This window comes from Myotis nattereri, assembly GCF_964212035.1.
Source record: "Myotis nattereri genome assembly, chromosome: 3".
In the NCBI taxonomy this organism is placed as follows: domain Eukaryota; kingdom Metazoa; phylum Chordata; class Mammalia; order Chiroptera; family Vespertilionidae; genus Myotis; species Myotis nattereri.
In genome coordinates this window covers 38,868,876-38,881,230 of record NC_138077.1, presented here as the reverse complement: position 1 = coordinate 38,881,230, position 12,355 = coordinate 38,868,876, and the positions used below count along the sequence as shown (strand labels likewise).

The following is a 12,355-nucleotide window of genomic DNA, read 5'->3' as shown; positions in this document are numbered from 1 at the left end:
AACTTGGGGGAAAAGGTCTCAGGAGCAAAGAGGTGGGGCCCTGGGGTCCTTTCACAAGGAAGGGCTACTCACAAACCCAGGGTCTCTAAACTAGGGCCTGCCAGACTCTGCAACCCAAACCCTGACCTCTAAGCTCCATCCAGTCCCCAACTGTCCCAGTGGGCATGCAGGACTTGGCCACTTGCCTGTGACCATCTCACCTTCCTCATCCTGGATTCACTTCATCTCCCAAGCTACAGGTGTGAAGTCACCTTGAACTCCTCCCACTCCTTCACCCACTGCATGTTCTGTCCTTAAGTTGGGTCACACCGTTCATGAAATTTTCTATTGAGTTTATTCCCACCACCCAGCCACTTCTACCCCCTCTGTCATCACCCTACTGAAAGCACACCCCCTCCACTATTACACTAGCCTCCTACTTCAGTGATGGCCAACCTTTTGAGCTCGGCGTGTCAGCATTTTGAAAAACCCTAACTTAACTCTGGTGCTGTGTCACATATAGAAATTTTTTGATATTTGCAACCATAGTAAAACAAAGACTTATATTTTTGATATTTATTTTATATATTTAAATGCAATTTAACAAAGAAAAATCAACCAAAAAAATGAGTTCACGTGTCACCTCTGACACGCATGTCATAGGTTCGCCATCACTGTCCTAGTTGCCCCTCCACTATTACACTAGCCTCCTACTTCAGTGATGGCCAACCTTTTGAGCTTGGCGTGTCAGCATTTTGAAAAACCCTAACTTAACTCTGGTGCCGTGTCACATATAGAAATTTTTTGATATTTGCAACCATAGTAAAACAAAGACTTATATTTTTGATATTTATTTTATATATTTAAATGCAATTTAACAAAGAAAAATCAACCAAAAAAATGAGTTCACGTGTCACCTCTGACACGCGTGTCATAGGTTCGCCATCACTGTCCTAGTTGAATTCCTGTTCAAGGACTCCACACCTCCCACCAACTATTCCTCATTCCACTTCCAGAACATCCACACTAATTAAGCACTGTCCTGCTGCCCCCTTGCCACACTGTTTAAAACTTAAATATCCTAGATGTGCTTCATGATCCATCAGGGCTAAGTCCCATCTCTGCCACATCCCAGTCTTAGAACAAGTCCTTGAACAAGCTGCCTAACCTCTGACTCTCAGTTTCCTCGTCTGTAAAACAGGGCAGCACCACTATCACTTATAAGCCAATTCCTATTGTAATTACATGAGACAATATACATAAAAGTACCTCGTACACTGTTTGACTCATAATAGACACTGAAAATTGGTGCATCCACTCCACTTCAAAAGCAAGAGCCATGTCATTCTCCCCTCCTGGGACCCTCTGCTTCCCTCCTAAATACTCACACCCTCCCTACCACCTACAGCACCTAGCGCAGGGCTGGGTGTACTGGGCTCTAAATAAGTACTAATATTTGCTAATAAATGCAAACAAAATGTTTGCTTTTTAATATTATCACAGGAAGCACATACTGTGCACCTCAAGCAACATCTCTAATCTAGTAGCCTGTTCAGATTCATTAAATTCTTGTCATTACTGCACTGCCCTGCTGTTCTAACCCTAAAATAGGTGCTCCTGTGCACATCTTCCCTGTGCATGGGACATGAGGAGTCCTCGATGACCCCCATAATACTGAACGCCAGCAGCAGCACAGAGGCCTGGGCTACATCCACAGGGACCTGCCCTCTTGTCATCTCCCTGAGGGACTCCATCTGTGATCACTTCTACCAACATCCCCTGCGACACCTAGAATCACAACATGCAAAACACTTGGTAAATCCCCAGGACACCTTTCCCTGGCTTTTTAAGAGTCAAGTTTATGACTTGCCAGATAATATCTATCTCTCTATATATAAAAGCCTAAGCAACCGAATTACCAAACGACGGAACAACCAGTCGACCAGTTGCTATGATGTGCACTGACCATCAGGGGGCATTCGCTCAACACAGGAGCTGCCCCCTAGTGGTCAATGAGCTCCCACAGCCAACCTCCCATGGCCGGCCAATCTCCCATGACCGGCTGGCCACCCTCCTCCACCAATGGCCCCGATCGCTGACCAGGCCAAAGGACCCAACTGATACATGAATCTGTGCACTGAGCCTCTAGTGATAAAATAAAAAATACAATATTGGCTATTTTTAGTAACATTTTAATGCCAAAATATATGGTGATGATTTTTTTTAAATGGGAACAGAACAGATGTAGCCTACCAGATACAGGTTCCCAAAGGGCAGCCTTTCAGTCCTCTATTCTTTTCCCTTTCATTCTCAAAGCCCTCAGCTCTTCCATGTCTTCAACAATCATATCCCAACCCTGACAGAGATGTACAGAGTGTTCTGGAAAGCACAGGAAAATTAATGTCTGACTCAGCTGGGGAGTGGGGCGGGGGCTCACAAAGCATACCCGGGCTGGTGTTTAAGAACTGGTAGGGTTTTCCTGCAGGGAGGGGAGGGGTGATGGGCTGGGAGAAGGCAGTCCAGGCTGAGCGCCTGAAGAACACAACATCCTTTGGGCCAAACGGAATGTAAGCAGACGGCAGGTGCTAAGTGACGGCAGTGGCTAAGTAAATCGGAGCAACATGTGCTGTGTTAGAAAAGTCTGAATGGGGCCTCTGAAAATTTCTACACAGGAAAATGGCATGATAAGACCCATGTTTCAGAAAAACAACTAAGAGTTCGGTGTGATGGGCACGAAGGGAGGCAGGGTGGTCTGTTAAGAGGCTTCTGCAAGAGGCCAGGCCAGGAGAGATGAGGAGAGATGAACGGTGGCCGTGGAGAAGGAGGGAGGAGGCCAGTGCGATGTGGTGTAAAAGAGAGGGAGGTGCACCCAGGTTCAGAGCAGCATCATTCACAGCAGCCAAAAGGTGGAAGCAACCCCAGGTCCATCCACAGGTGAATGGATAAACAAAATGCGGCACACACACACAATGGAATGTGATTCTGCTTTAAAAGGGGAGGAAATCCCAACACGTTACCACATGTGAACTTTAAAATTGTTATGGAAAGTGAAACAAACCAGTCGCAAAAGGACAAATCCTGAATGATCTCACTTATACAAGGTACCTGGAGCAGTCCAAATTCAGAGAAAAGCAGATTTGTGGTTGCCAGGGACTGGGGAGAGGGTGAAATGGGAGTTATTGTTATCAGGGATACACAGTTTCAGTCCTGAGATGAAAAGAGGTCTGGGGATGGGATAGTGGTGATGTTGTACAACAATGAGAATGTACTTAATACCACCCAACTGTATACTTAAAAATGGTTAAGATGGTCACTTTTGTGTGATGTGTATTTACACCGTTTTTTTTAAAAGAGAGGGAGGGACACTGGATGGCACTGTACCCCTCCCAGCAGGGGTGATGAATGGCGGCAGGCGCTGTAGCTGAGCTTGGGGCCACAGGCAGCCGCAGGCAGGGAGCAGAAGCAGAATTCAGAACTGCACCTCCAGATCCAACACAAGCTGAGATCACAAACTTTCTCAGAAAGGCTCCCTGACAAGATCAGCAGCTTCGCTTACATCCCAGAACTTGAAAAATGAGACAACTTTAAAGGTAATTACTGCCAAAAAGAGATCACAAGTGACTTCTCGATTTTAGTTTGGAAAAGTGGGACTCTAGGGAACTAGGGCAGACTACACTCACACATCAATTTCACTCCTTTATGAAACACAAATAAAACGACGATAAAGGGATTTTTTGAAAACATAAACCACAGCAACAAAATCTGGAATGTGGACTGCAGATGGGTAAGTGCTAAAAAGACTAAGACAAGCCGACAAAGCTGGATTCCAAGCCCATGGCGTAGAAAGCCAAGATAAAATCTGACTTACACCACAGAACCTCCAAAAGCCTCCAGAACGAACAGCCCCAGGTAACCCTAGAAGTTGGGGTAAAACAGGGACTAAAGAAAGGAGGAAGGGTCGGAAATCTGTCTGGGTAGCAGTCGCAGCCCCAGAGCTCTCCTCCAGGCCAACCAGTCCTTCCCACATCCACCATCTACTGGAGATTTCTTCTAAAGCAGGTAGACACAAAGACTCAGGTCTGCGGGACACTGGGCTCAGCTAAGAACAAGGGCGCCATGCTGAATACACAGGCACTTGGAGATGTGGGTGTAATATATGCGTATCGGTCCAGATCTAGTTCAAAAAGACAAACCATCCTAGGTATTTCAGGCAGGAAGGGATTTAATGCAGGGGATTGGAGGCTTGCAAAATCCTGGGAAGAGCTGTGAGAGCCAGGGGCAGAGAAACCACCACTCATGCTCAGGAAATCAGGAAGCACAAACATCACAAAAAAAACTGCACAGATGATCCCAGCCTCCCCGGGGCTGAGGGGGCTCTGAGTCCCACAGGAACTAGGAAGATCCCACCGCCTGCCAGGTGCCACCGCCGCAACAGCAATCATGGCTTCTTCTCTTTACCTTCTGCATCTCTCACTGGCAGATTCAAAATCAAAACCCTTCTACCAGAGGTGTCCGGCTTCCCAGCCCCTGCAACACGGGAAAAGGCTTAACAAAGCAGGGATAGGGTTAAGAACCAGAGGAGACTATCCTGCTAGGACCGGTATGCAGATGCGGAGCCATCCCTTTCCTCCTTCCGTCCTCCCTCCTTCCCCTCGGCTCCGAGTGCTGCCAGACAGGCTTCCACCTCCCAGGCGAGAGATGGCAACCGTCTCCTAACCAGTGGTCAAAGGGAAAAAATCATGATGCTCCAAGTTAAGGCTCCCCAAAGATACAGCCCAGGCAGATCACATTACAGTGAAGCTCACCGACAACAGAAGAGAGAATTCTCACCTCTGAAAGAGCCAACAATTCCCAGCCCATGTAGCTGCAAATTTTTCAAAAGGAGTCAAATTCTCTACATTTTAATTTGCTTCAAAAAGAATGTACGAGCCCTGGCCGGGTAGTTCAGTTGGTTCAAGTGTCGTCCTGATATGCCAAGGTTGTGGGTTCAATCCTTGGTCATACAAGGAGCCACCAATGAATGCATAAATCCATGGAATAATAAATCGATGTTTCTCTCCCTCTCTTCCCCTCTCTCTGAAAATCAATACATAAATTTTAAAAAAAATGTATGAGAAATAACATTTCTGGTTGAGCAAAGATTAGCAACCAATTATTCAATCACCACACATGTGATTAAATTTGACTAAATTAAATTTGACCCCATAAAAGTCGCAATGCAGGTGGGATATGTCACTGGAGGAACCAGTTGTAGTTTTCTTGCCTAAACTCTAGAACTTTGGTTTTCAAAGTATGATCTTGGAACCCTGTGATGCCCCCCAAGACCCTTCAAGTAATCTGCAAGGTCAACCTGTTTTCATGAGGTGAATTCATTTGTCTTTTTCAATCCCATTCTCTCATGAGCACACAGCGGCATTTTTCAAGCGTCATCATGACATATGATGACATCACCACTTGAATAGCTAATGGAATGGAAGCTGTTTTAAATTTTTCTGTCTTAATTTCTAGTATGGTAACTAACAATAGATAGAAACCACATAAAAGCTCTTAAGCGTCCTCAAAAATATTTAAGAGTATAAATTGGGCCAAAGAGCTTGAGAATCATTGCTACAACACAACTTTTTAGTTAGCTGCTTTGAGCAGGGAACTATTTTTTGTTGTTGTTTGGTTTGGTTTGGTTAATACTCAGGATATTTTTTCCATTGGTTTTAAAGAGAGTAGAAAGGAGGGAGGGTGGGAGGAGAGAAGGAAAAAGAGATGAGAGAGAGAGACATGTGAGAGAGACACATCGGTTAGTTGCCTTCCTGCACACACCCTGACCAGGACCAGGTATCAAATCTGCAACCCAGGGACATGCCCTTCAAGGGGAATTGAACCCGAGACCCCTCAGTTCCAGGGCTGATGCTATAACCACTGAGCCCACCAGCCAGGGCTGGGCAGGGAACTTTTGATGTGTGAAACTAATTAGGCTTAGTTTAGGTTTTCATCTTCAAAGGGAAAGAAAAATCTGTGCTTCCTAAATTTTACTTTACTATCTTATATCAGTTTTGTTTACCCACTAGGATGATGATTTTTCTGCATAGATCCTAAATTAAATTACTTTTTCTCCTCCGAGTAAGCACTGCCAGGGCAAGACTCATTGCCCAGAAGGCAGCATGCATAGCACAACAGTAAAAAGCACAGATTCCACAGGGATTCAAACAGAGACTTACACACCAACGATCACAGCAGCTTTATTCATCACAGCCAAAAGGTGGAAACAGCCCAAAGTCCACCAACAGAGGAATGCAGAAACAAGATGTGGCACACACGCACAGCGGAGTATTATTTGGCCTTAAAAAGGAAGGGAATTCTAATACACACTGCAGCATGGATGAACCTTGCAGATACGCTAAGTGAAAAAAGCCAGACACAACAGGACCAATACTGTGGGGTCCCACTTACATGAGGGGCCTAGAATAGAACGGTGGTTACAGGTGTGGTTGAAAGGGGCTTGTTATAAATAACAAATAACACCTTCTTGCCACTTATCACTAAGGAAATTCCAAGAGTTTTAGGGACTCTGTGCCAGGAACAATGACCAAATATACGTTCCTTATAGCAAATCAACAATATCACAGGAGGATTTACCGAGCCCCTAATATGAAGTTTTCCTACAAGTAGATGACCTCAAAGCCTTTCCCAAGGCGTATCTAAACCGGCCATTCCCATGAGGCCCCATCCACCAGAGTTTGGCAAAGACCCCCAGGGAAGCAGAGAACCAACAGTTAAATCTCAACATCACCCAGGGCTCTCAGAGCTTTGGAGAATGGGGGAAACTCCCTTTTACAAAGCAGTGCTGATCCATGCTGGGAGGGAAGAAGAGGTGCGGGGGCGCTCATTATGCTGCTCTCACATCCTCTCAGGCCACCTCTGTGGTGTAAGGCTGCTCGCCCAGCAGGTGTGAGCTGCCTTCTGAGCCTCACTGCACCAGGATCTCCGCCTTCCCAGCTGCTGCCTGCTCAGCCCCTCCGGCACCCACACCCACCTGGAAGAGTGAGGGCGCTTCACCCCTGGAGCACCCTTGACCAACGGGCCACGGGAGCCAGTGGATAAAACTCCCCCCTTCCGTGACCCAGGTGGTGGGTGAGGAGGTACATTCAACCGTTTCCCAGAGTCCCCGCCCGGCTTAGGCACAAGTGGCCATCGTATAGCCGGCTCACTCACTCACTCTTGGATTGTCTTTCCTTCCTTCCCTTTGTCACTGTTCCCGTGGATGTTCCTCCACTTCTGTTCCCTGGGATACCTTTCCAAAATAAACTGCCTGGGCCTAAGCCCTGCTGTCGATCTTTCAGTTGAACCAGCTAAGACCAGGCTTAAGATAAGCTCTCCACCCCAGACAGGTGGGGAGGGAGAATATAAACACAAGAATCCCCAGGTCCTCCCGTACCTGGGGCTTGGTACGAGGCTTCATACCTAGTCGATGCTTTAAAACTACCAGCTAAATGGGTAAATAATAATAATAATAATAATAATGACAAAATATGGAAGTCAGACTATAACTTACTGCTGTGGTGATGACACAGACTCTAAGTAACAACAGAGGCTCCAGAGGAAAGAACCAAGTCTGAAGCAGAAAAGGAAAGGTGAGGCAGCCCCGAAAGAGAATCAGGAGAGAAAAATGGTCCTGGAAAAGGAAATGAATCTCATGCGTTGAAGACTTAGAGACTGGCCCGCCCCCGGGAGCTGGCAACCTGGAAGCTGAGGAGAGGTGGGACAAAGCTCCCTGCGGTGAAGGAGGGGCTCAACAGGACAGGGACGGGAGGAGATTTTACACGGTGGTCCCTGAAGACTTGGGAGCAGAAGTGTGAACCAACTTCCCCACTTAACCACATGAAACTTTCTGCGTAACCCCTGACAACCAAACAAACACTCAGGCTTCCAACCATGATTGACTTTCTTAATCACTGGCTTACCTTTCTAGAATGATTACCAACTGGCCAGGCACACTTAACATATTAATTTATTTAATCGGCAAAACAACCCCATGAGGTAGGTTCTGTTATTGGCCCCATTTCACAGATGGAGAAACTGAGGCAGATAGAAGTTACAGAGCTGGGTGACAGAGTTAGGATTCTGCCTGTCTGAATCCTATACCCCACAAGCAACGAAGTTACCACATTCTACACAATCCCCCATGATTCCTTTCCCAACGTTTCCTATATGTTGTGTCCTTACCATTTTCAGAACCTGTAACCACATGTAATTCATACATTTCCTAGACATCCATTAAGTTCCTGGTTTTTATACCAGATGCTGAGCAGGCTACTGAGGACACAAAGATGCACACCCCCACTCTCCAGGAAGGTCACATTATAGATCTTGCAAGGTGAGCCAAGTCATGGAGAGGTGAACCTACAGGTTGAGGTAGCAAAGTGGGTTTGGGATGAAACCAAATTAGCAGATGAAAAAACAAATTCTCACTCACCCCAGAAGAACTGTTACTGAGCACCTGCTTTGTGCTAAGCCCTAGAAGGTGAGAAGAAAGAAAGGACAGGGCCTGGCCAATGTGGCTCAGTGGTTGAGCATCGACCCATGAACCAGGAGGACATGGTTCCATTCCCAGTTGTGGGCTCAATCCCCAGTAGGGGACATACACGAGGCAGCCAATTGATGATTCTCTCTCATCACTGATGTTTCTAACTCTCTCTCCCTCTCCCTTCCTCTCTCTGAAATCAATAAAAACATATTTTTTTAAAAAAAGAATGGAAGGACAGGGATACTAAAATGAGTAATCATACCATCCCACTCAATACTCACACCCAAAAATGGTGACACACAGCAAAGGTAGATACATAATAAAAGTGTATCAACTCAGTCTTCCTCTAACAGCAATGCAAATCACATTACTTTAAGTAGCTTTCTATAACTGACTACATGTACATAGCTCCTGTTCTAGGTATTCAAGGACCCCATCTTCTACTCACTTCTTGTTAAATCAATATTTCCTTCCAAATACAGTACAAGCAAATAAGAAAATAATGTTCACACTTTATGTGTTTACACATGTGATTTACCTTGTTTGGAATGTTGGTCTCCTTTATTTCTATCCATCTTTATCTATGACCTTTTTCAAAAGTATCCAAAGCAAGGATTACTTTTTTTTTTTAATCAAATTATTTTTTTATCTTTTCTCTACAACAGTCCTATAATCCTGCGGGTTAAAGTTTCTAGTGTGTTTGGCACTGAGGCATTTTGCTCTGTATAATTCTTACAGTCATGCCTACATGAGTTGGCACACAGTAGGTGATCAAGAAACCTTGCCTGGCTCGTGATGAAGTGTTAAGTAACTGCCATAGGAGAAGATTTCACATTATCACGCACCATGCTTTAGTCAAACTTGTTATAAAATCCTCTTTCTCTTCCTCCACAAAACAGAAAATGAAATATACTGATTCATCGGCCTTGTAAATAAGCCCAGTCTTCCCCAAGGAATGAATGAAATCATCATTTTACATCGGACAAGATGCTTCTAGAACAGTGTTTGGCACACAGTAAGCTCCCAATAATTATTTGTAGACGTGAATTTAAATCATCAGCTTTCTCACACCTGCTATACACTATATAATGAGGTAAAGGTCACCAATGAAATATTTGTAAAAAAAAAAAAATTTTTGAAGATCAACCCAGACCAAACACAGAAAAAGCAGTTTTACGCAGCTGACATGTTGTGCTCTCCTAAAAGACTTTTTTAGGCCACTGTTTTCTTCCTGGACGTCCCAATCTGTCAGTTGCTTAAGTGAAGACCATCCTTCTGCACCCTTAGGAGCTATTGGTGGGAACCTGCCCAGCACTGGACACAAAATCTGAAATTTTCAAATACTTTGTGGATAACAGAATTTAATGCCACTGCTGACAATCACTTTAAATAGTGGGAACGTGATTAAACACAACCATTTCATTCCACTTTACACAGAACTTTTCGAAAGAAAAAAAAAATAAGTAGTTAACAAATACGTGAGATTTTTATCCCCAAATGATCTGGAATTAGCATAAGAGGAAAACTAAATGTCACATCGAGTCTGTGAATGCTGGTGCTCCACTGTACACCAACCAAAGTGCTTTGACATCAGCCAAGTAACTCACAAGATACTATGGAGCATGGGCCACTCATTGGGTGGTTGTTGTCTTTTCTCCAACAACACTCTACAGAATATGAATAAAATGTGTTAGACTCTTGTGAAACCTGCCTCGGCCCCTCCAACCCAGGCACCTCCCAGTTGCCCTGGGATCTGCGGGGTGACACATGAGATCTAAAGTGGGTGGATAAAAATAACCTGGTCCTCAGAAAGACATGATAGACGCCAGACAGCTGAGTCACTTTGAAGCCCATTTTGACTCCTGGAAGGGACATTCACCCTCCTTTCCCTTCTCACTCACACACACACACACACACACACACACACACACAACCTGGTGAAAACCACCATCGGTGTCCTGGGTGGAAGGCAGGCATCCGTCTTTACTTCCCCCTCCAGCCTCTGAGGTCACGATTCGAGATTGAACTTTTAATAATTTATACGAGTGCATTTCAGTCCAAGTGACTCGCTTAAAGGGGAAAGGGGAGAGGTCTAAGACAACCATAACAATCCAGGAGATTTCCCTATTTCTGCAGCCCGAGTAGAGGTGCCAGAGGTTTCTTCTGACATTCTTACGGAAAGAAAAGGAGTGCGGAGAAATGGAAAGTGGAGGCAACAAAGCTCAAAGGGGAAATTGGGGTTGTCCAGGAGTGGGAATCCCTGGGCAAAGCAACGGGTCCAAGAGAAAGGCTGTGGGTGTCCAAGGGGATCCATCCGTCCGCCTACGCGCCCTGCGCTCTCGCCTCCAGGAGGACGCAAACCCTCTGCACCGTGCAGTCCCGGATCAGGGGGCTCTTCCGTTCGATCTTCCAAACGCTGGCGGAGCTGGGGACAGGCTGGTGGGACTTGAGGCCCTGCCAGCCTAGGAAGGCTGGCGGAGCAGAACCCCCCCGGCGACCCCACCTTCGGCTGCAGGCGGCGCCCAGTCCCCAGCAGGCACGCAGTCAGCGCTCGCCGAACTGCAGGACCCCAGAGCCAACTCCGCCGCCCGGAGGAGGAGATCCCGCGGCCACTGCGCATCTTCCCCGCCCGCTTCACGTGCCGCCCAGTTCCCCGGCTCGCAGCCGCGCAGGCCGCCGGCACCGCGACCTCCCCCGGGCGCCGGCAGCGCAGCCCAGCCTCACTCACCGGCGAGTCGTAGGAGAAGGCGCATTCGGTCTTGTAGACCCTGTCCCCGGACCTGGGCACGCGGATCGTGGGCATGTGGGGCACCAGCAGCTCGCCGATGTCCCCTGCAGCCATCTTCCTGCTGCCGCTGCCGCCCGGCACGCCGAACAGGGCGCCCCGGCGCTGCATGGCCGCGGCGCGCACCGAGCCGAGCGGAGCCGAGCGGAGTTGGGTCTGCCCGCGGCGGCGGCGGGCTGCGCGGGCGATCGGAGCCGAGCTGGGGCGGGCGGGGAGAGCGGGCCGCGGGGCGGGAGCGGGCACCGGGACCCTGGGGCCAGCAGGCGGGGCTGGGGGGACGCTGCTATTTTTAATCCAATGGCGAATCGCGGGCCCAGCTGCAGCGTCAGGCGGGGCGAGGGGAGCGCCAGCCGCAGCGTGCCGGGGAGGGGGCGCTGGCGAGGAGCCCTGGGCCGGGCGGGCTCCGCGGCGCGGGGCGGAGGGCTAGCCCGCGGGCGCCGGCTCCCGAGCCCGGGGCGGGGAAGGGAGGCTGCGGGTCCCTGCCGGCGGCCTGCGGGGGGCACCCCCACGGGCGTTATGTTGCCAGGAAGCAACTCCGAGGCAGCAACACAAAGAGCAGGAATGGGGGTTTAAAACCCGCTTGCTTTTAAAATAACTGAAGACGGAATGGGAACGTCCCCTGATTGGGCAGGGGCGGAACTCCAGGTACAAATCTGGACCCTGACGTCGGGCCCGGATCGAAATTTGCTGTTGGCGCTTCAGTGTTCACCGCACTCAGGCTGGCTCCTCACTTACCATCTAAAGCTCATCGGAAGAGAATAGGACCCCGTGAGGCTAGGGCTCTGTTTTTGCTCTCCTAACAGAGTTTTCCGTTTTCTTACATCAAGATTTTATTCGGAGGGGATTACATTTTTCCCTCTGCACCGTCTTCTGCGTGATTCGAGGTCTCCCTGTCCAGCATTCAATGGCCCGATTTGGGGATCTTCCATGCAGACATATACATTCCTGTCTTGCTCTCCAGTTCCTCAAAATAACTAATGATGGGGTTGGCTGGAAGGTGGGGGGGGTGAGGGGAAATAATTTGCGAAAAGAGAATGCCTCACAGTATACTCCATTATAAAAAATAAAATAAA

General features: G+C 47.8%; 1 protein-coding gene across 1 annotated transcript in view; it reads right to left on the bottom strand.

Moving 5' to 3' along the window:
• Nucleotides 1–11,535, bottom strand: part of USP13 (ubiquitin specific peptidase 13) — a 108,184-nt gene extending 96,649 nt beyond the window's left edge. Inside the window, exon 1 of the mRNA XM_081086945.1 lies at nucleotides 11,226–11,535. Within this exon, the coding sequence (XP_080943071.1) occupies nucleotides 11,226–11,393 (168 nt within the window). The 5' untranslated portion in view covers nucleotides 11,394–11,535. The remainder of the gene's footprint in view (nucleotides 1–11,225) is intronic.
• Between the last annotated feature and the right edge of the window lie 820 nt (nucleotides 11,536–12,355).